This window comes from Bemisia tabaci, chromosome 5, assembly GCF_918797505.1.
Source record: "Bemisia tabaci chromosome 5, PGI_BMITA_v3".
Classification (NCBI taxonomy): domain Eukaryota; kingdom Metazoa; phylum Arthropoda; class Insecta; order Hemiptera; family Aleyrodidae; genus Bemisia; species Bemisia tabaci.
In genome coordinates this window covers 939,434-964,232 of record NC_092797.1, presented here as the reverse complement: position 1 = coordinate 964,232, position 24,799 = coordinate 939,434, and the positions used below count along the sequence as shown (strand labels likewise).

General features: G+C 40.0%; 1 protein-coding gene across 1 annotated transcript; it reads left to right on the top strand.

Annotated features, from left to right (window-relative positions):
- The first annotated feature begins 110 nt into the window (after window positions 1–110).
- LOC109038462 (uncharacterized) lies at window positions 111–24,077 on the top strand. Its single transcript, XM_019053505.2, has 11 exons — window positions 111–264; window positions 2,910–3,293; window positions 4,579–4,702; window positions 5,756–5,893; window positions 10,578–10,656; window positions 11,608–11,739; window positions 14,237–14,336; window positions 15,299–15,422; window positions 18,069–18,206; window positions 20,427–20,505; window positions 23,212–24,077. Exons 2-11 carry the CDS (start codon window positions 3,111–3,113, stop codon window positions 23,408–23,410), a joined length of 1,296 nt encoding a protein of 431 aa, XP_018909050.2. The 5' UTR covers window positions 111–264; window positions 2,910–3,110; the 3' UTR covers window positions 23,411–24,077.
- The last annotated feature ends 722 nt before the right edge of the window (window positions 24,078–24,799 follow it).

The following is a 24,799-nucleotide window of genomic DNA, read 5'->3' as shown; positions in this document are numbered from 1 at the left end:
CTTTCTCTTCGAAAAAAGTTCAAATATGTTATCAGTCGATGCCTCATTATTAATTAACGTGGACAAATGGTTATGGAAGAAATCAAGATTAGACTGATCAATGCCCACTTTTATCACAATTCCTATTGGTACATTGCAAGACTTAGAGCCTTGAAAGCTCAGTTCTATTTCGTGCTTTCATGTGGCCTCATTGAACCACGCCGGTAAGTGAGGTTTAGTTTTCTTTTAGAGTACCTAATTGGAGAGTGTTACTCATTGTGCGTGGTAAGTGAATTTTTCTCTTTAAAAAAAAAAAAAAAAAAAAAAAATTGCACCACATTTATGGGAATGGGGACCATCATTAGTGGCAGTAATATTCCTACGAATATAGGTGCTTTTATGGATTTACCAGAAATACTCCAAAATGTGGTCTATTATGAATGGTGGTAATTTCATTAATTTATTTATTCAAGGGATGTTCATAAGATACCTACGGCACGCTTAAGGGTAGAAGATGGGGGAGGTTCCGGGCCGCGTCGCAACGCTTGACGCTATATTTCTCATACTATCTTATTAAATCAATTTAACTCGCATTTTGCATAAGTTTGCAAATATATATAGAATTTTCTTATTATTCTTTTGAACCTTCATTTCTAACATAACCTCAAAAGCATCTATCTGCACGAAGAGATGAATAGCATTTTGTAATGACAGTGAGAAAAACGGGAACTTTTAAGGTAAAAAATATATTGATTGGGGTATTTATATTGCCTTATTTAAGGGTTAGTTCTGAAGCCCTTGCCGATAACACTCAAAAATTCCAAATATTGACTTTTCAAGAGCATCGAATTTGCAACGCGTTGCAGACTTCCGGTCATACTTCATTTTTTATATGGAATGTTAGCGACGTCAAATGCTAAGATTTTCCTTCATTTTCGCGTGCTACCACATCACATACCTACTCCGGAGCATGCCCGGATTCATACATAGACCGTCGAGGCTGCGGCCTAGGCCTCTAGGGGCGGGCGGCAATTATACGTAAATCTGGACATGAGGACATCAAGTCGATTAAGCACAGGGGAGAATTTTATGAGCGCCACCGCGCCGCCCGCGGCACACTATGGTCAAAAATTCAAGATTAGAAAGAAATAAGTCGGATAATGACTGAAAGATCACGAAAGTTTCGTAACCGAGGTTTTTCGAGTCGCTAATTTCGAATTTGATGTCAAATTGCCTACGTATATTAACACCCTGAACTGACCTATTAATGGACCACTAGACAAGGTACGAATTTAAGCACTCTGATACATGATTCTTGACCAAAATTTCACGTAGAATACGATTCGCGCACTGAAAATTACTGAAACTAACTCCTAATGAAGATATTAACGTTTTAATTTTACATTGGTTACGGGGAATTTGAACTATGCCCGCTCACAAGAAACTCAAAGCTCTACGTGAGTTAAAGCGCGCACTACAAAGGTTTCGGCAAGCTTATTCTCAATTGAGTAATGTTCATTTCCCACCCTGTGTTGTTCAAACTATAAACAATTTGCTATGACTGAGCCAAGGCGCCAGATTTTTGAATCGCAGAGACTGCTATGGTAACGTTTAGCGCGCGATGTGACTCACGTAGAGTAAGTACCCATTGAGTTTTCATGAGCAGGAGGTTTGGATTTACGCATCAACAAACATTGAATATCATCGCTAGGTGTTGACTTCAGTGATTTTCATTGTGTGCATCGTGTTCAACGTAAAATTTTAGTCAAGAAACATGTATCTGAATACCTAAATTCGTAGGTACCTTGTCTAGTGGTCCACTATGGGCAAGTATATGGCACGCTGCGGCGCGGCGCGGCGCGGCCGGCGTGCTGCCGCTGCCAGCTCGAAACGCGCACTGACGCCTACAAACCTAAGAGGATACTTCAAGCATTGCGCAATGCGTGAAGTAGCCCTTTAGGTTTGTAGGCGTCGGTGCACGTTTCGCACTGGCAGCCCACCGCGCCGCGTCGCCCCCCGACGCGCGGGTGATAAACGATTTCTTGCGGAGAGAGCATCCTGGCGGAGTAACTCGTATATCGTGTAATTTTTTTTTCTTCTTCAATTTGGACTTTTAAAATTATACACTGGTCTAGTGAAGTAATAAGTGAACTCTCAACGCTACATGAAGTGTAATAATGAAAGGCAGGCCGTGCGCCATGCGCGCTGCGGACGGCGCGCGCAGGGCGGCTCATGAAATTATCCCGTGTGCTCCGGCCACAGATTTTGAAGCTATGCACGCCCTTCAAAAGTGCAGGTACATTGCGCTCGATTATTTTTCGAAACATTTCTTCTTTCTTAAATCGCTTCTTTCTTTTGATTTTTTACGTATAAAATAAAATCGAATTTTTGTCTGGCTTTTTGAAAAATTCTCTTGGAATTAAGCAGCTTTTTCTCCGTGACGATGCCACACAATTATTCATCTTAAGCGTAGTTTTTTTTACTTTGTGTCCCTCGGCGGTGTCAAGGAACCGAAAGAATTGTCGGCTAATGAGCGGGTTTTCGCCTCATTTGTGGTTAGACGAGTCGATATTTCATACGCTTAAGTGAGGGGCTTGGAAGACAAGTGGGTTAAGTAAGTGAAGCTTTTGAAAATAAAATGAGATAACGATTAGTTGAACAAAAAAAGTCTCGTAACATAGTTTGGGAAAAAACTCACTCCTAAAGTCGAATTTTTAAGCATCAAAAAGTGAATTTGAAATATCTTTCGGCCACAAGGTTCCTTGTCATTTTGAAACTTTCAACACGTATTCTTTAAAGTGGCAAAAACTGCCCTTGTCTCACTCGTCCTACTAGCCCCTCAAATGAAATGACTGTACCAAGTTTCATGCTGGTAGCCTGAAACGTACTATGAGGGTGATTTTTGACCCTATGCTACCACTTTATTGCAGATGCTTTTTCGGCATATTTTGGAATGAAAGAGGCTAAAAATGTAAGACCAAAACATCGATATCATCAATTTAGGAGTACGTGGACTCATTGGATTCGACACAGACCCGCCTAAAGTATGCTCGAATATACTTAGCTCCTACTTATTCCTCCGGTTTTGATTCTCGGAGGTGTCAGGGAGTAAGGCGTCAAACCCGGCCAAAATGCTGAAATCCCTATGGATCCGAAACTTGATTAGGTCATTCGCTTTACCATTCCCTGTGTTTTTCTCACTCCTTGAGTTATGCTTTGCTGGGAGTCGATCACCGTCTACGATGCAACAACAAATCACCAAACATGGCATCATACCTGATGTTATTACTATGCAGCCGAGGAATCACATTACGGTGAGTTGTGTTCTCTAGATCACTGATTCTCACTGCTTTTTTAAGCTACAGGCTGATCTAAAAGTCCCTTCCACCCTCTCTAACTGTTTACCCAATTGAGGTAATCATTTGAAACTTAGGGGGTGTTCCTAGGTCAAAGGGAACTACTTTTTGGCCCCCCCCCCAAATTTTCAGGGAGGCTTCCCTTGGGAGCAACGGACCCCAACTTTTTTTTTGAATGGAAAGACCCCCTTTGTGATAACTCGTTCGAAAGAACATACAAAAAAGAAAACTTTTCGCTCAAACTAGAAGTCAATAACTCCAACTGTTTTAAAATGGCGGCCGGTTAAAGTTCAAAATGGCCGAAAATTCACACCGGTTATTTGTCGATGGATTTGCGCGAAAATCGGTCTCTAGCGGTACTTGGAAACGAGAAACACGGATTTGACGTTAGATTTTCAAAAAACAGTTTAAGATATTGACTTCCAGTTTGCGCGAAAAGTTTTCTTTTTTTATGCTCTTATACGAACGAGTTATCACAAAGGAAAGTTAGTAGGAAAGTATCCTGTGAAAGTTTGGCGACAAGGGGTGGAGGAGGAGATCAGAAGGTGCCAATTGCCTGATGATCTCTGGGAGGATAGGGGGCAATGGCGATTGGGCGTCGCAGAGCACGAGGCGGCGCTATAAAAGCGACTTTATGTATGTTATCACAAAGGGAGTCTTCCGATTTGAAAAAAAAGTTGGGGTCAGTTGCAGTAAGGGGGGCCAAACAGTAGTTCCTTTTGACCTAGGAACGTCCCCCCAGTTTCAAATCTGTACCTCAACTGGGTAAAAAGTTAGAGGGGATGGAAGGGACTTTTGGATCACCGTGTATGGATTTTTTAAGATGAAGTTATCTGCTTCTTCTATCTTCTGAGTAAGGGTGCTCGCAAGGCTACAAACGATCTAAAACCATGATATGAATATTCTAGAGGAGGGTAAACAGAAAAAAGAACCAAAATTATATACCGACCAAAATATTCAATGGTAACTCCAGATGGTTGAGCACGGTCATGGTAAATTGTGATACATTTTTATTCAAATCTTCAAAATCTGTAAAGGGTCTTAAATATTTGCCCGCTCATGTGTAACTTTTTCTACGCAAGTACATTTTAAGGGTCCTCAATATATTATTTTAAACTGAGGGGGGAGGGGGAGGGGGGGAGGAGGATTCCTTACTATAGCGTGAAATACATTAGAATTTTTCAGTGAGATTATTCTTACAGGAACTCAGTGAGACGACATTATTAATTGCGTTATTTTCCAGGTTGAATACTCGAAAAAAGTTGTTGCAAATTTCGGAAATAAACTTAAAACTCCCGATCTGAAGAAGAAACCTTGGTTACAGTGGTCGGCTGATCCAGAATTGTACTATACTCTAATATTAACAGGTACCTAATGTTCACCTTCGAAATTGTGTGTGCCTGTACAAATGAACTACATTTTGCAATAAAGAACCTTTCTTACTGTCTCTCCCACAAAAACACCTGCTTACATACAGGGAAACTATTCTCACGTACGTTCTTTTTTAAGTGAGGCAGAAATCGTAGTTCGATTGAAAAATGTAGTCCAAATGAACACAGTGTACCTGCAGCTACTATGTCCAAGAGAAGTAAGTTCATTATTGGATTAAACTAATGGGAAAATAGCAAAAACTGTGAACTATCAATTATGAATCGCAAATTGGACGTCCATTTTTTCTAAAATAGACAATTTTCTGAAGTAAATCAGGAAGCCCTTCAATGGTTCTCCACGGATCCAGCTGCACAAACAACCATGGAATTCTGCACTTTATTGTTTGATGTGGCGTTTTTGCCTACCTACCTCCTTAGCACGATGAACAACCGAAAGTGGACTTTCTTCATGAATAATTGCGAGAAAAACGGGCCCAAAAACTGCAATTTTCTGCACTTTTAAACGCGTTTTTTGTGGACACTTGGCACTGTTACTTAGTCGGATAAATCTTTTGTTATTCCGTAAAAGTGGGCGGTGCCTACCAAGAGACGCAAAATTTCATGAGACTTTAAAAAATGAAATTTCACGTGTAATTTTTAAACTTCTGCAATGAACTCAGTATGCCATGAAACACATATGAACACTAAAATCTTAATTTAAAAATGGGGAAAACTAAATAAGAGATCCGTTTAAAAAAAATAAAGTATGATGGGATATGTCTGAAACGTAGGAAATCGAAATACATGGTTTGTTTAAATGCAAAGATCCTGTGTGTACAGCAAGTTGCAATAAACTGCTGAATATTTCCATAAAGAATATATGTAAATTACGATTCAGAGGAATCTAGACGTAACACTTGGATCGTAAAGGTCAGGTTTTCTCAGAGAAATCTTCTACTGTTGATGCCTTTAAAACTAATATAAATAGACGCTGTGTCACAAAGACAAGGAATCATTATACGTCAAGTCAAATTTTTATTTTTTCTTCAGATCCTGATTCGCCTTCGAGGGCAGAACCTAAGAACAGGGAGTGGCTTCTTTGGCTTGTGGTAAATATTCCTGGATTTGACGTCAAGTCCGGAGATACTATTGTCGACTATATGAGACCTGACGCCGGCAAAGGAACCGGTAAGAATTTGCTGAAATAATCCCAAAATTATATGTGCTCAGTTTCCCCCTCTTTAATTTCTTTATTTTTCTTCTTCATTCACAGGAGCTGACGTGCATCGGAAATGTTAGGAAATGCTCTTGCTTTGGGGACCCCTCTGCCGCACGGTGGATCGAGTCAATAGCAGAAGTATCGGACAAAAAACTTTAAACGCATTTACCTAACTCCGTTTATACAGACTTTAAAGTTCTGAAAGTGGCTTCATTGGTTTCCTAGTGAATTTTTCTTCTGAAAGCACCCCTTGAAATTTAAAACGTGACGAAATGAACATCAATTTGCAGTTTCAGTCAAAAATTTCCTGTCCGCGACCTCTGTAATTGACTCGGTCCACTGTGAGCCGTTTGGAGCCTCTCTAAGGGGAGATCGGTGCATTGATGCCAGATGTGTTAAAAAATATAGTACTTAAGGCTGAATAATCAGCTCTCTCCCCAAACTTTGATTAAAAAATTGGCAATCTAGAGTATTTCTCAGAAGGGGGGAGGGGGTTGATTTGAACTTAAAAAACCTCTCTCGAAGGTGCTATTTTTAGGAGGAAAATGGTCGATTAAATATTATCACTTCGCATAAAGGATGTCATTGGATTGTTCATAATATTATTCTACAAAGGGACCATTACAAATAATGTAGAATTAAAGTTATTTTAAATTCATCTGCTGAACTAAATTGTAGTTGAGTACTTACTGTGAGCCCTCTGACGTGCCTAGCGTATCCGAATTCTCGCGTGAGTCCTATTCTCTGTATAACTCCATGCTTTCTACGGCTCAAGTGGAATTCTCGGAAAAAAATCTTCGGTGCTTAAAGCCAGATAGTAGATGACATTTACCATCTTGGATTCCCAGATTCGACCCCTGAAAACAATTTTGCTACGAGCACAAATGTATGATGGTTAGAAACCTAAAACCGCGATCAGGTAGGCGTTGACAACAAAGATGGTAATTCGCACCAACACTGCTGGGGCGGGCGCCCACTCCGCAGACGCCCCGCACAACGTTGCTGAGATAGACCTTCAAAGATGGTAAACTGACCCATCCGGATGTTCAGTGTATCAATCATGAACGCAAGGAGAACCTAATATTTTGTGTTTTTAGCCATAAAGAGGAGTATTTTCTTGTGAAACGTACAGCTAAAAAAATTGAATACAAAGGTGTGCAATGTCGGGGTTCGCAGCTAGGGGATGGTGGAAAAGGGTTAATCGCGTAAATAAATTTCGAAATCCAGTAAAATGAGACTATAGTACTTATTGCGAGGTGCTGTAGTCGTATCCGACCTATCAAATTTTAATCTCTACCGCGGGGATTGAACCTGGGACCTATCTAACCCTAGCCGAAGACCCTAACGATTGAGCTATACAGTATGGTGAAAATCTTGACCGAAGAACCTGTACATAGCTTCGATTTGAACGGAAAACCAGGATATTCAATCTACAAGCATAGATTGGTTCATTCATTTTTCTAATTTTTGTATTTCATTTTATTTTTTAACGTTATTTCAGTTTTTTACTTTATTTTATTTCGTTACTTCATTTTAAATGTTTTACTTTATTTTTTTTTCTTTACGTAATATAATTTTTCTTTGATTATTTATTCTTTATTTCTTCCCTGTATTTTACCGTTACTTACTTCATTTTATTTCTTGCAATTTTTTATTTTTTTTTACTTTAATTCAGTCACTTCATTTTAATTTTTATACTTCATTAAATATCTCTTCGCTGTTATTTATAACTGCATTTTATTTATCTATTTTTTCTTTTTTTCTTTTTATGTCGAGAATCAATTCAAAATTTTCAAATTAGAATTATTTTTACGATTGGCTAAAGTGCCTCTAGCATTGGACAAATAAGCCCAGGCTACTTACTTGAACAAGTGAGATTATGTAGAATAGAAAATAAAAAAATAGACATATATAGTGATTGCCTAGCCTACTGGTAAACCTGGGATGTTTAGCTTAACGACAGCATACAATTGACAAGAAACATTGTTAAAACATTAGTAACAATTGAATGCCATTTCCTTGGAATTTTGAATGTAGAAAAAAAATTGATTGTGAAAACCATTATTAGTACCAGGGGCCTTTGGCCGCTACGCTGCCGACAACCAATGCGGAAGAAAACAACATACGTAAAAAGTCGTAGAACAACCGTGTTCAAACTATCTCGGAGATTAATGGATTCAAATACCGTCAATGTTTTATTTTTGATCAATGTTTTTAAAAGAATACACACTGTTATTCTACTGAGATTCCGCAAATTTTCCTGAGTGATTTAAAATAGATAAAAGAAAATTTGACTTAAAACGCATAATATCCGAAATCTAAGCTCCGATTCGGCTTCCTCGTGAAAAATCGATGCAATTTCATGTATCATATGTCACCATATCATGAAGGAAAGAGATTAACGTAGGCGTGTAGATTCTAACATATCAGTCCGACGTGGCAACATGGGTGATTCGGAGTGGGTCAGCTGATGAGTAAGAAGAAGTTTGTTTTCTCGGAAACGGACGAACCAAATGCTTGACGCCGGCGTCTGGCGGCGTAGCTCAAACGTTTGGATTCTGTGCCTACTTCCGCATACCGGCCGACTTTGATAGAATCTTTACGCCTACGATTTGATACATGAAATAGCATCGATTTTTCACGAGGAAGCCGAATCTGAGCTTAGATTTTGGGTATGATACGTTTCAAGTTGAATTTTCTGAATTTGAAAATTTAAGACGGCGGACGTAGCCTAAATTGATACATCGGCTCCCATTCCATCGATTAAATTCGAATTTTTAGTCTAATTTCGAAAATTCAAAAAACCAAGGTGGCGGGCGTGGCCCAAAACGCTATCTCGGTTCCTGGATTTTCGTAAAACTTGGTGCCAAGGGGAGGGGGGAGGAACGAAATTTTCAAACACTGCAATCGATATGTCGCAGGCAAATAGTAAAATTAGGCATTTTTTCAAATGCCTAGGCAAATAGTCAAATACTAGGAGGCTATGCCCCATGACCGCTACGCGGTCCAACCCCCTGAAGGCGTTCCGCGCCATCAATGGGCCGCTTCGCGGCCCTATTTTTACTTCCTATCAGTGTTAGTTTTATTTTTCCCCTCAAAAATTACGATATGTGGTATACTTCACCTTTAGAACGAAATAATTTTTTGTTTTGATGAATATTTTGGTTCGTTTTAATCCGGTTTTTTTAAATCAGTGAAAAATTTAACATCATCCGAGTTTCTGAATTGTTGTAATAAATGCCCTTTAATTATCTTTAAAACCGAGCAGAGTCAAGGATAATTAATTGCGCGAAGTCATATAGTTTTGCGGCGACTTTACCGTCGCCCGAGCCAGGGACGGGAAAAAGGAGTACGTTCCACGAACATGACATTACACGCTTATCAGTCACACAAGGTGGGTTGAATATGAATTCTTGAGAATTTATCAACATACTTTCCCTAATCAGCCCATATCTGATTGCTTTCTTTGGTGAGGTGACTCAATGTTGGTAAAGCGTAAAAAATTGAGGGGGCAGACTACTAACAAAATACTTTAATTGAGTTATCTGAGATGCTGACCTTCATAATCAACAAGTTTATAATTTGCACTTACGCATTCTGTAGTTCAATGAGCCCACTTAACCGAGTAGCATCAACCAAAAACAAGATAGGTGAAGCGCAAGCGCACTCTTTGGTGCAATGAGTCAACTTGATGGAGCAGTTTACCATCAATTTTGTATCGGTGAACAGATTTGTAATAGCTAGTAGCAAGTAATTGAAAATGATTGATTCCCCTAAAGACGTTGTGGACAATACAATGCCGTTGGTTATTCTATCAATTTTTTCATGTATACGGCACCAACTTTTAATTAACAAAACCAAGATGGTTATCCGCGCACAGTCATTTTTTTCCGTGAACTAAGCTCTCATCACACGATCAAACCTTGCCGTCAACATATACACGTAAAGTGCTGTGATTGGTCCAAGTTATCGATTAAGCCAATCACCACACGTAGAGGTAACTTTGATATTTTGATAGCTAAGTTTGATCGTGTAAGATTAGGTAAAGAGGAACGCCCTAACGTCAGAGGAGCAACGATAGGAAAACTGCTAAAAATGGTGAGGCCCACTCGTTTCCTCTGGCCAACTTACAATAGTAGACATTTTAAAGTAGAACATGTAGGTATTCTTCTTTGGCTTAATCAAAGTTACCGAGGAAACCGAGGGTACTGGGGGGGGGGGGGGTGTTAGTTAAAGGGACCGGTATAATGTGGCGTGCTTCGCCACTGATCCATTGATCTGCCATTTAAACCTGTGGAAAAGGATCGATAAACAGGGTGTTCGCAACGAACACCTTAGCAATCGATCCTTTGCCATAGCTTCAAATGGGGCAATATCGATAATCGATCGAACATTCACGCCTCGCCAATGTTGCCTGTGCGGCGAATCTCCAGCTGACGATATCTGTCAATATTGGTCAATGAGTTTGCGCATCGACTTGGTAACCCGATTGGTGGCAACATGGTTTCAGAGCCTAATTATTGCTTGAAGATTTTTGGCAATAAGGAGAGAAAAATTCAAGGTTTACCTTCTGAAAAATGCACAGGGACTCAATATTATCAAAAATGAGAGATATACTGAAATTTTTACTCGTATTTTATTTTTAAATTTCAGGTAGCCATAGATTTATTTTTCTAACGTACCAACAACCATCCGTAATTTACAATTTTAACGAAACAAAAGTATCATCAAGGTGAGTGGATATATTTTTTCTCATTGAGGAAATTAACCGTCATTGGCGTAGTCGCCTGGATCCAAAAAATTGACGGCCAAGTCAACAATGTTGGTGATTGGGTCGCTCACGTAAGAACAAGGTGATCTTTGCTATTGACAGACAAAGCAACAGATAAAGAAGACAACGGGAGAATGAAGCGACCTCATTGCTTGAAACAGGTGGTTGTTATTGACTGAAAGGGGAAATAATGGACCAACTCGTGGGTCTGTCGTGGGTCACCGTTAGTTAGTCTGGGACTTACCTCCTTTGTCCGCTGCAACCACCCGCTTCCACCAATAGGATCCCTCCATTTTCTCTTTGTTCTCTGTCTATACCTTTGTCCATCAATTCCAATCATCAGCTCGCTGCTGATCCTATCGCCAATCGTTGACAATCGGAATTCGGATCGTCAATTCGTCTGTTGTGCGCAAAAGATGAAAATATACGAATAGAGTTTTTGATAAAATCGCGCGGTGATCAAAATCAGCACTTAAAGAAAGTCTTAACTTTTACCCCTTGATTTGGATGTATAGTTCGTATCACTCATTTTCAAATTACCCGCGTCTGCAGTTACTATCTCTCCTACGTTGAAAACCAGGATTGTCCAGAAAGAGAGTAAGCAAAGCGATAAGTGGACTACCTAATATTTAAAACAAATTCCAGTTTTGTTTTCCACTGAAACATGACCCCTGGCATGCTTTTATATTTATGGATCTTAGGGCTCAAGTCACTATGTATACAGTTCCTTTTGATGCTATAAGAAAAAATTATGTGTGCGAGGTTTGCGTGCAACGTAGGTATAGTGCTTTTTTACCTTAAAACGTCGAATTTAACAATCAAGGGTAGTAGTTTCAGTGAGGTATGTTAGTTGAAGTAGAGACATTTGGCAACATCTGTTCAAATTTAACAATGTATGTATTTTTTTTCCAGAGAGCACGAAGGCCGAGCGAACTTTTCGACTCAAAAATTCTGTGACAAATACAGACTGGGTAGTCCGTGGGCATCAAATTTTTTCCATGCTGAGTGGTTTGACAAGGAAAAAGATGCAATCGAAAATCATCCGTAATAAATTTCCTTCGCATAACCCTCCCCCCCCCCCATATAAAAATTAAGCGTTCGCTGTTTCTATGCGTTTCGTGGCATGCTGAGTCCATTGCAGAAATTTTTAAAAAAAATCGTTTAATTTCATTGTGAAATTTCATTTGATTAAGTTTCATGACATTTTGCATTTCTCAGTGGATGCAGTCTGTTTAGGAGTAAGTACTTGGCAATCAAAGGCTGGTCCTCCGGGTCGGGGGTTGGGTCATCAAGCTGACTCCTCGTCCCCGATTCCCACTTGGAAAAAAACGACTGTGAAAAGATCTTTGGCATGTCTCGAAATAACTAATGGGAAAACCAGATGAAAATTCCTCTGAATTCCTTCTGATGAAATTTCCTCTGTATTTTAATTAGTGTCTCCTCCATATGAGAGATATTATAGGCATCAGATTTCACTAAAACCGTCAAATCCTGCCTATTTTAATACTAGCCGTTCTGGGCGCGCTTCGCGCGCCCGTCACGTCTAGCCGGGGGCTACGCCCCCTGGACCCCCGGTCACTCGCTGCGCGAGTGACATGCGGCTCGCTTCGCGAGCCGATTTTGTAGTAGTTGCAAATTTTTTATCACTATATTTTGAAGATTTCATAGAAAACATTATGAAATTCTCACTCCACAATTAACTTGTAGAATAATAATGGCAGGGCAAGAAATAGACTATATCTTATGGACGGTTCCCACTTAGTAAAAACAGCCAACACCACGAGAAGGTGAGGAACCATTGTTAGTCACTTTTTTTTTTTTTTTTTTTTTTTTTTTTTTTTACCTTTCTGAAAAAATTTACTGAAATTTTAGTTGCGTCCCCTAAAAGGAAACACGGAGAAAAAAATTTTGTGCATGGAACCCGAAGCTGAGATCATATGGATCTATGGATCTCTGAAGTTTTCGGATCACGCATCCGAAAAGTTAAGGTCCATCTGCCGAAGTTCGGGTCAGACAATTGAAGTAGTTCGGTATATACCGAAGGTTTCAGGTCACACATCTGAAGTACTCGGTGCATACCGAAGTGTTTCAGATTTCTGACCCGAATTGCGGCAGCTGGACCTCAAGTTTTAAGAGATTCATATGATCTCAACGTCGGGTCCCATGCACGAAGTTTTTTTCTCCGTGTGAGTATTAATATAAATTTCAACACAGTCAAACACAGTAGAGAACCAAGGAAATCACAGTAGAACAGAGAAAAAATACCGTCGAATAAATGAAGAAAACTATTATCGAAGAAATTCTAATTATTTCGAAAGTAATTCGCTGGCGTAATCAATGCGTAGCTGCGTAGGAGCATGAGCGAGATTTATCTTCAACTGACCGCTGCGCTGGCCGGTAGGTACCTACCTGGGCGGGCGAGCGACAATACGTAAAAGCGGTGGCATGGTTTGATTGACAGAGGAGTGGGGAACGGTCAGACGTAGGGGAAAGGTTCAGGCTGAACCGTTCAGCACAGCGCAGCGTCAGTCACCGGGTGGGGAAGAGAGTCCGGGAGGGGACACTTCCCCTCGAGTGAAATAGAAAAAGGCAGAATCCTTCGAAGTTTATATTAATGATTTTTTAGGGAAAAAATCCGGATCTTAGAATTACAGACTATGTTTCATACCTTGTTTAACGTTTTTGAATGAAGAATTTATTTTTTAACAAGAAAATGTGAAGATATCAATTTCTTCATCCAAACTTCGCTGAAAAATGCTGTCTGAAAGAGGAAACTCATTGAAAGCGAAACGGAACATTGCGAAATTTCTAAAGGTAGATCGACCCTGAAACATGAAACATTACCTACCATGAAACAATTCTGGCCGCTCGCACTGTTCCCATGGCTTTGATTTAAACCCCCTAGCGTCCCTCCAAAATTGTTTGGGGTCTGAAAATTTCGGGGAAGAAGGGCGCGAGTATGAGTATAATGTATAGAAAAATTTCGGAGGAAACCGACGGAGAAGGTAGCAAACGTCGTTTTTACTACAAGCTCAGTGGACGAGAGTAAATGACCTTTTGTAAAATTGGAAGATATTTTCAACAAGTCGATTATCCTACTCAAAGTTTATTGCTTGTATATTTTCTAAAACACTGAAAAAAAACTCCGGCCGTGGGAGCCGCAATTACGGGCTATATAGACATTCCGTCCGTTCCGGGCTCAAAGGCCGAAAATTCCGGCTGCCGGAGGCGTAGCTTCGATTGCTCCGGGTTCAGACGCCGAAGCTACGGCTCCAGCAGCCGGAATTTTCGGCCTTTGAGCCCGGAAATGACGGTATGTCTATATAGCCCGTAATTGCGGCTCCCACGGCCGGAGTTCTTTTTTCAGTGCAGAAATCATGTTTGAATCCAATTTCAAGTGTGTCAAAAATGATCAATTTGTGGGTCAATTGCTAAAAGTGGAAACTGTATCATTATCAAGCCTTTAAACATCTAATTTTTTTTTTTTTCCCTTAAGGTTTCCAAACATTAATTTATTTTTACGATTTTTTCATTAAAACAGAGGCATTAAAAAGCGACATAAGGAAGAAATGAAGGAGGCCTTCATCAAGCACGGTTTGATACCTCATTATCTACATGGTCTTCCTCGGCGCGATTTACAGGTAGGTATGTAAGTATATGTTACGGAATGAAAACTGGAACCAAATCCCACTTGGGGTGGGGGAGATTGAAGGGGGAGAGGAGAGGCGAGGCGGATAGGAAGAGGGAATAGCAGGAAAGGCATAAAAAGAAATCGAATCGCAAGAACGAAATCAATCCATTGCAAATGCTTTCACATAGGTATCCCTACAGTTTCAAGTAAGCGTGTCATTTCACAATGATACCAATGTTCGACCATGTGGAAGCTCATGCTGCCTACACTAAAAATTAAAGGCAAATTGACAATGCGATAAAAAAGCCTCCTCCCGTCCAGTAAAAAGTTACTTGTTGTGTGTGTACCGCGTACGCGTGTCTTTTCACGATGACACCACTATTCGACAACGTGGGATCTCGTGTTACCTATATTAAAAATTGTAGGCAAGCTGCCGAAGCGTTAGAATCACCTCTTCACGTCCAGAAAAAGGATATTTTTTGAGTATTCTGGATGAGCTTGCAATTTACGGTGATCTAACTACTGCCCGGTGGAAGCCCGAGTTGCCTACACTAAAAATTGAAGGCGAACTGATGCCGGCATTAAACTCACTTCTCCCGGTTTGGAAAAAAACCCATTTTTTACATGGCAATACGCGGCGCGATGTTTTCATGGAGGCTTTGACATTTTAGATGTGTATCTTTAGAATTACCTTGAAACATTTTCGCGGGATTTGCAAGTTTTTCGATCAAAATTCCAGATAAAAAGAAAATTTTATGAAATTTAAAAAGAAGCTGGAACATACTTTTACCCAAACAATACTATTTGTCCCTTTGATGTACCTATAATTCCATTATTTTTCCCGAGAACTACCTACGTAGAACATTTGTCTGAGCTACACGAGCAAATATTTGTATATTTTCTCGTAGCCCATACATACACTTGACTCTCTTGATACTTCGTTCTAATTTTTATGAAAATTATCTTATTTAGGTGGAGTTTAAGGGTGGTAAAAAAGCTAATTTTGGAAACGTTTTAAAACCATCACAGACACAACAAACTCCGTATTTACAGTGGTCAGCAGATCCAGATCACTATTACGCCGTTATTATGATCGGTAATAAAAAGATTTACGTATCTAACTTAATCGAACATCCCGAGGCTCACGAGAAATTAAAAGTCAGCAAGCTATGGCAAGTAATAACAGCTAGAGAGATATTTGATGTATCAGAGTGCCTAACTCGTACGTCTATACTAATTCTACGATTGAAAGCAGAAACAAATCAGCAGTAGAAACAAGAGTACCATCATAAACAAATGGGGGAGGGGGGGGGGGTCCAGTAGATACGAAGGTTTAGTCACGGAGGTTTAGTTACTCTACAGTTAGGATATAGGTTTTGTGCTGCATGCTATTAAGCTGATTCGACGGTTGCCATTTTTGTGTCAGAACGACGTGCGATATATCGCATCAATTAGTTCTATAATTTCAGCTAATACTTGTCATCTTTTTCGAATTTTGGGATCGCACTTCTGTTGTCATGAGATTTAAGAATTCATGCACCAAATTTGACAAAGAAATTCAACGTATTAAAGGCAGGGTTTTTTCAGAGGAAAAATATCGCATTAATTCGAGTACAGTTCCGATATCAGTATTGAATGCGATATTTTTCTTCTAAAAAAAACCCTGCCTTTATTACGTGAAATTTCTTTGTCAAATTTGGTACATGATTTCTTTAGTCTCATGACCAGGCCCGCCACATTCCATCTCGGGCCCTGGTACCAGTTTTAAGGTCCGGGCCCCAAGCACGGAAGGGGGGAGGGTCAGAAGGGCATCCCCCGAGAAATTTTAGACTTTATACGACTAATCGGACGCATTTTGAAGCTTCCATAAAGAATTTTTCCATCAATTTCTGCGGAATAATTTTGTTTTTTGTTTTTGTTTTTGTTTTTTTTTTCTACTTTCAGCACAAAATACTTGCGAATTGTTTCATTCAAACACCTAGAAAATTTTTATTTATTTTTTTTGGGGGGGGGGTGGGGCATATGATACTATTTTCAGTTCTAAGAGGGCCAGGCCCCCCTGGACTCCCCCTTCGTTTGCCTGTGGCAAGGGGATTGAGCCATGAGCCATTGAAGTCGAAGATGCCTAGACTGGAGACTCTTAGCATCTGACGACGGAAGAAAATGAAACGCAGTTACTAAAAATATCCCTCTGTTCTGAAAATCTTGAAAATAGATAGAAATTTTCAAAGAAGTATACTTTTTTGAAAATTTAAGAAGAATTCTACTGTGTCCCAGCATGTTTCTGAAAATCTATTCACTTTTTCTTACGAAACAAGGGTTGCATGTGAATTCGTAGTGGTTTTTCACGGGTAACACGGGCCTCCTCCGGGGCCCGGGCCCCGGTACTAGGGACCCAGTATCCCCCCCCCCCTTGTGGCGGGCCTGCTCATGACAACAGAAGTGCGATTCCAAAATTCGAAAAAAATGACAAGTAGCTGAAATCGTGGAACGAATTAATGCGATGTATCGCAGGTCGTTCTGACACATAAAATGGCACAACCGTCGAATCACCTTAAGCTGATTTTGCTGTTTTGTTGTAAACGGGCAGAACATTTCGATGACTTAAGTACAACACCACACCACGTATCTCCATCGCGGTGTTCCAAAATCTCTGCTCCTATTTTATTTTTTCGAAGAGAAACTTGTCAGCTATGTAGCTTGAAATTTGTAACTACGGTATATTTTGCTAGTCGAGAAGGGAAATCAAGGAAGTTTTCAAGAAAGTATAAATTGACTAGATTTCAAATGAAAAAAAAAAATGCATGACACCGACACGGTCTGCGGTATTGCAAATGGAGATACGTGATATGGTCTCGCAATTTGGTCATCGATTTGCGAAACAGCAGGCATCGTTGCAAGTAGGTTACCTATACCTAACTTACATCACTAGAATCAAAAAGAAAAATGACAGCCCGCATTAAGTAGGACAAAGTCGGGCGTGCGAAAAACACGGGAAATCGGAACCATACATTTGTTCGAATTCAGCCCTACTCCGACCCGCACCAAATAAGTATCTTGATTTTTGAAAATTCTATTTTTTGATCGTCTCCTTCTGCCAGAGATCGTAAAAAAGAGGAAAATGATAATTTCAAAAATCATGATTTTTGAGGCTTGTTGGAGTAACGGAACATAATTATGCATCAATATAAACGCCAAATTCTCGAGAGGCGATCCGCGACGGACATATTTTTGCCAAAAGATAGGCTGAATTCGAAAAAAATATATGGCTCCGACTCCTCATGTTATTTTCCATAAGAAATGGTAGCGAGGCGTCTGACTGGCTGCAAAAAAAGCGTGGGAAGACCAGGTGATCGCGCACTGTTTCTCAATTCAATGCGGGCTTTCATTACCTCTTTCATTAGGATGCAGAAAATGAAACAATATCTACATGCTGAGAGGGAAAATTTGAGAATAATAAATTAAGACAAAAGAAACTATGTACAAAAGATTTCATGCATCATACCTAGCTTCTTTTGATTTTATCAATTTGAACAAAGTTCTTTTTAGTATATAATCACGTCAAATTTCCATGCACTCATGACCATAGATTAAACGTCTCTAGGAAATGCGACGTCTCGGTACCGATTTTTAAACCACTTTGGTTCATGCACGACTGCGCCCCCCCCCCCCCCCAAAAAAAAAAAATTGTTGAGCCCCTTGAAACTTTGTAAAATTAGGTCTTTTCCCCTTTTTCCCCCAGACTTTGACGCACCTGACGCCGAGCATCATGCGTGGAGAGAGTGGTTACATTGGATGGTTGTCAATATACCCAGTTTTGATGTGGAAGCTGGGGATATCTTGACTCAGTATCTCGGCCCAAATCCAGGAGCTAATACAGGTAAGTAAATCGCAACAATACCACCATGCACCCAAGTACCACAGGTTGTAATATATTGCATAATAAAATTGTATCGGGGTGTGATGTATGTTGCCTATCAACCAGGGTCGGACTGGCTCGCATCTGAGGGCGTAGACCCTTGGCTGGTTAAAGGGGTGTAATGTGATATTTCCCGATGGGGCATCCCCTTCGTGGAGAGGGGTTCAGAAAATGTTTGCAAAGCAGCACAAACTTACGCTATTTTCAGGTCCAAAGTTTATGAATCGTACAGAGTAAAAATTGTAAAATTGAACGTATTGAAGTGACCTACAGACTTCTGAAATTAAAGAAAACAAAAAAAATTAAAGCCACTAGACGCATTCAAGTGCCATTATTTCCGTAAGAACAGTGTCAGTGCTGCGGTTTATACAAGCTTAAGACGTGGATCTAAAAATCCATCCTAAAAATGAATCAATCAGGCAAGAACCTAAAAAAAGAAGAAAGAACGAGTATCAACACAGCCGACGACAAGAAAGACGTATTCGGGCCTCTTTTTTAACTTTTCTCCCGAATCTGAGCGACACCTCATTGGCAGCATATAGAAGAGCATTGAGAACTCACGCCTCGCGTCATCGCGCCTTCAATTTTTCAGATGCAGCACGGACGTCCATCAAGTACGAATAGTTTTATCTCTGCGCCGTCGTTAACGCGCATCCTTTCCCGCGCTTTATTTCCATAGTGTGTTTGTTTCCGTTTGTCTTATTTGTAATGTTGCTTTAAACTAGAGCAGAGCATTGCGTGTTCACGACTCACCCCATCGCATCTTACATTTTTCATATGCAATGTGGAAATCCATCTTGCGAGAATAGTCATATCGTGTTTACACTTTAGATGTCTCTTATTTTTGAATTTCGAAATAAATTAAGGTTAATTTGCCCGAGATATCCTATGATATGTCCAAATCAATAGTCATTTTGAAAAGGAAGAAATATGTTTAAAGGTCTCTCATGAGGTCTATAAAGTGTGCGTATGTCTAAAAATCGAACCGGCTATCGCTTCTACGGGAATTACACTTAGAGAATGAAGGAGGGGGATGATAAAGTGCCTGTATGTCAACAAATAGGTGACAATTTCACAGAAAAGTGTTTACGCCTCAGCAAGTAGTTCTTGGACCTCTCTTCACCACTATGCGTAAAAGCACCTCTCTTCACTCCTAACTCTCTCCTCTTCCGTTCATTTAAGAAATTTTCCGCATATATTCTCGGTCGTAATTTTTTTTTCTCTTTTTATTTTGCTATCTGTCATAGGGGCGCGTTTTTGGCGCGCCAAGGGGGCTTATCTGCCAATGGCAGATTGGCCTTATGGCCAGTCCGAGCCTGCTATCAACCAATTAGGGGGGGGGGGAGGGGCTCCTCTATTGAAATTTATCACAGTAAAATTGAAATACGTTGAAATATCTTTGACACTGCTATCCTACCTCTCTCACACGTGGAACTAATTTTTTTCATTGTTTAAAATTGGCATTTTTGGAGCAAATGATGAAAAAATATTGCGATTTTATTCCACCGAGTTGCAAAATTATTTCACTGCTATTTCCGTTGCAATGAGCTTCTTGGGCGACAGCCAAGAGTGGAAGGTGCAGGAGTCGTATTACCTATCAGTGGTCAGCACTCTCAGCCCAGCCATTAACTATTATACTACATATGTATACTGCCACTAACATTAACTATCATACGACTCCATAACGACGGTAAAACTCCCAACCATGCATTCCGGTTTGCGATGTAGCAGACTTCCTGTCATTCTTCGTAACTTAAATGGAAAACTAGGTACTCAACGTCAATTTTCAAAAATTTCCGTGATTTTTCAGTCAGATTAGAATTATTCACTTCATTCAGATTTGCTACACGGGCACATAATTGAGGGGCTTGGTGGACAAGGTGCGTAAATGCAGTTTTTGCTATTTTGAGAAATAAGTACGTGCTTGAAGTTTCGAAACTATATGGATTCTTATAGCCGAGAGAAAGTTCAGACTGACAATTAATTTGATGCTTAAAAATTGAAATTTGGGTGCACAGTTTCCACAGAATGTGCATTAAGCCTAGTTTTCCTTGAAATCATTATAATATCTCAATTTTTTCTCAAAAACTACACTTATGCACCTTGTTCTCTAAGCCCATCAATTAAATTCATGATAATTAATACGATCGATTGATGTACCTACATGGTTTATTCTTGCAGGCTTCCATCGATATATTTTCACAGTGTTTAGTCAAGGAAATGATACCATCAAGTTCCATGAACCCCTAAGAGTGAGGAGGTAAGCGAGTGAAAGTTAAATGTTTTATCTCTTTATTCTAATATATGCATCATAAGCTATAAGACCTCCTAAATTTGCATACCTGGTAACGCTTAGTTCCAGCGTTCTACCAGGCCGATTTTCATGATTTTTGCGGCTATCGACAGGCAGTTGTCTCTAAATGAGCCCGCTCTATTCAGATTTTAAAAATATGACCCAGGTTTCTTTACATTACGCGGCAAAGTTGCGAATTCTCCCATTTAAACAATGTAAATTTTTATTTTTTGTCATAGTTCGTTTGAGCGTTCTACTGGGCCGATTTCCATAATTTTTGCGGTTATCGACAGGCGATAGTCCCTAAATGAGCCCGCTGTAATTAAATTTTGGAAATTTAACCCAGATTTTTTTTTATAATTGAATATACCTGGGAGCTTGGAAAGGACGGAAAATTAAACTAAGCGGGAAATTGTGAATGTTGGTCTGTTAGTAGGGTCTAGGGTAAGGTAAACGAATCAAAATTGTGCTCCTTTACCACAGACTATCCAAAAGTAACGAAACGTTCCGTTCCATATTCATTCCGTTTCGTTTCAGTCTTGGCCTGAAGTTGAAAATAAATGGCGGCTTTCTAATTTGATTCTTATTGGTCCAATCGTCCCCTGCCAGAGGGAGATTGGACAAATGAGAATCGGGTATGAAAATGCTTTAATTTTTTTTCGTCGTTCTTTTGTCGAAGCGAGCCTAAGAGAGGGCGAGGCGCCCTTTGGAGGTTGGGCCGCGTAGCGGCCAGGCGGCATAGCCCCCTTGTATCTAATATGGCCATAGATATGAATTAATTTGACTCCAAAGTACTTTATTTATAGGTAGTTGGAATCTCGTTAGATTGGATCTGAGAGTTGATTGACTCGACTTATCTTCAATACAGAATAACAGATTATGATTAATTTTGACAGTGTCATACGCCGACATACTCTGAGAATTTACAACACCCCCCCCCCCCCCAAATAATTGTCGGGTAGTCATAAGTGACGTAGGTTATAAGGCGGAGCATAATTGGTCGGCTATGTCTTGTCGTGCCTCTGCTAGGTGCAACCCTCGACAAGCTAAAGGCACCTCTTCAGTTTCCGACAGTATGTCGTCCATTCCACCAGACAAATGCAGAATGAAGCAGCGATAAGACAAAGTCGACCAATCACGCTCCGCCTTTTAACCTATGTCATCTGTGTCTACCCGACAAACACAAACTTTCAACAATCAAGCTGCAGATCCCACTTGATAAGGTGCCCTTCTGCCCCCCGCCCCCATAAAGTTTCTAATTCCGCCCATGTTCGTTTGTGACATACCATACAAAGCGTTTGCACTTCGGGCAACCTAAATTTTTTTGATGACGTAGGTCGGTACGGACAATTTTCATCTTCAATTTTCTTGAATATGGTTTGGTTTATGGAAAAAGTCATTCTACATGAAGTGTTTGACATTATATCATGAGATGATATCTAAGCAAAAAAATCGGACGTACTTCGAATTCCGGATTTTACGGGAATATCGACGTCATAACAATCGACCTAGATCACGCACGGGGTGATCAATCCTCAAGATGCAAACACCTTCTATTTTTCTCTATGGTGACATACATGCGCCGAATGGACCACTAGACAGGGTCTGAACTAAAAATTAACGTCACACGAATTCTCTTCAAAATCTTTCATGGAAAAAGAATCATACAACGGGAGTTTCGGGAATCAACTTCTGAACGAGATACTGGCAAATATTTTTAACACAGGCCAATAATGAAAGTCCGCTTACTTATACAAATTACGTTACTTGTATTTAAACATTTATATCTTGTGTAAGATTTGATTTTCAGACAGCTTCCTGTTGCGTGATTCGTTTTCGTCGTGAAATTTTGAAGAGAAAACATCTTGCGTTGTGTATTAATTCGTACTTTGTCTAGAACCCTTTTCTGCCGCGCTGAGAAAGAACGCCGCATGAACATTCGAGGGTTGCCAGATTTCCTTCAATAAATGCCTGTTTATTTTTAAGAAAAGTTATGAATATATTTTTCCTTGAAATTTTCAGGAACATCAGGTGAAATTATGCGATTTAGTTAACATTATCAGAAAAATTGGAAGATAAAACTTCATTAAGTTGCCAGAAAATTCGTGTTTTATAAATGGAAATTTGGAAACGCCTAAAGGTTCATACGGCGTTCTTCCTTAGCACGGCAGTATTGTTCTCAGATGGCTCGTGACAATTTCTAGCGCGCGGTATATCGCATAGATGATATGAAAAATCTCGGTAGATTTTGAATATTTAGCAAAAAAAAAGAAAAATAGCCCCTGCGCATGAGCCTACAGAATCATTCCAAACTAAAAAACTGTCAAAATCCAAAGGAACGAGAGCAAGGTCCTTTTTGGAAAGAACCTCGCATTTGATACAGTTCGATTTTTGTATTAAATGCGAGGTTTTTTCTAAAGGGGCCCTTCTTTCATTTTTCTGAAGTTTCCCAATTTATTTTGTTTAGAATGATTTTTGAGGCTCATCCGCGGAGATCATCTTTTCTCCTTTTTTTTTTGGCTAAAACTTGAAAATCTGCCGAAATTCTTTGATTAATCGATGCAATATATTGGACGCCAGTTGGACCAAGCTCGAATCCGGGACACGAATCACCTTCACTCTCTCGATGAAGGGACTCTCGCCCATGTAAACGCTTACCTATGATGTTTTCAGTGACCTGGAGAGTCGGCAAAACTTCTCAACCTACAAATTTGCTGAAAAATACAAGCTCGGACCAGCACCGTGGGCTTTGAATTTCATACGTGTTCAGTACAGTGACAATAGTGGCGAACCATACGATGATCAAGTCGAAATCATAACCGAGAACGTGGATCCATTCGAAAGCGACCAAGATGAGGATGAAGACGAATGATTCAGACACGGGCCGCACGGGTGCGCTGAGCACCATTCAAATCATGATCCGTCATGAAGTCAAAAATTATACTATGATAATATGGATACCTACTGTATAGCGACGGTGTAAATCCGTAACCACGTATCTCGGTTTGCGCTATGTTGCAGACTTCCTGACATACTCTATTATTGTGATCGAAAACTACTCAACGACAATTCTTAAAAACTGCAGTGATTTTTCTTCTCTCTGTGTAAAATATTCTGCGAAAATTTCAAATATCAACGTCGATTTATTTTCTTTTAAGGGAATGAAACAGGATCGGAGATTTTCAAAACACCACAAACGAGATACGTGGTTGCGGACTTGCACCGTCGGTGTTGTACGTATCCTCTACATGCAAGTATGGTTGATTAGTAATTACGTTTATTTAGAGGTGATTTTAACATCTGGGTCATTAAGACTTAGAGGAGAGATCAAAATAGTATTGAATAGAATTTAAAACATTTAAAAAGTAGGGGTCACAAAAGGGTAGTACCTACACAAAATTAAGTTATAGGACCAGGGCCGGATTTACAAACATACTTGCCGCCCATGGGCCGCTTTTATTTTGCCGAACCCTTCTCATTCATTCGGGAACATCAATAAAAACGAACAGGGGAGGGGTGCATATAATTATCAAACCACATTTATGTTTGTTCTTTCATAATTTTTTCGTTTATTTCTTACAAATGGAAGGCCTTGTCCACACAGAGGTAGATTTACGGAACTTAACTTTCGTGCAAAGTTCCGTGAACTTTTGCTAATAGTGTTGACAGGGCTTTCGCAAAAAATGTATCTAACACGAGTAAACGCGTCTTAACCTCCGCCGCCGCGCCGCGCCGCGCTAACCGCACTATGTTTGGCGCAATGCGTGAAGTATTCCTACAGTCTTGTAGGCGCTAATATATGTTACATGCCGACCGCTGCGCCGAGAGCTTCTCCTTTTTATCTCAATTAAGTCCTTTCCAGGCCAAATTACGTGATTGGTTTCTTTCTTAACTCGACTAATTAAAGGTGCTGCCTCTTGTATCACCGAAAGACGACAAAATGAGAAAATATTATTATGTCAGGAAATGAGAAGATTTTGTCGCCTTTCCTCGTTCGTATTTTTTCCGAATCCGTTTTTTTTTTATATCTACATTTAAAAAAAGTGCAAAATTTGCCGCCTCCTAAATTTGCCGCCATGGGCAGCGGCCCACGTAACCACCCTCTAAATCCGGCCCTGGATAGGCCAAAGATTTTACAGGGTGTCGCAAAAGTCCGTACTCCCCCCCCCCCCCTTGTAACTTTTTAACGGTTAGAGACGGAAAAACGAAACTTTAAGAATGTTTCTATCTCAAAGGGGACCATCTTCTGGGGGGTTCAGAA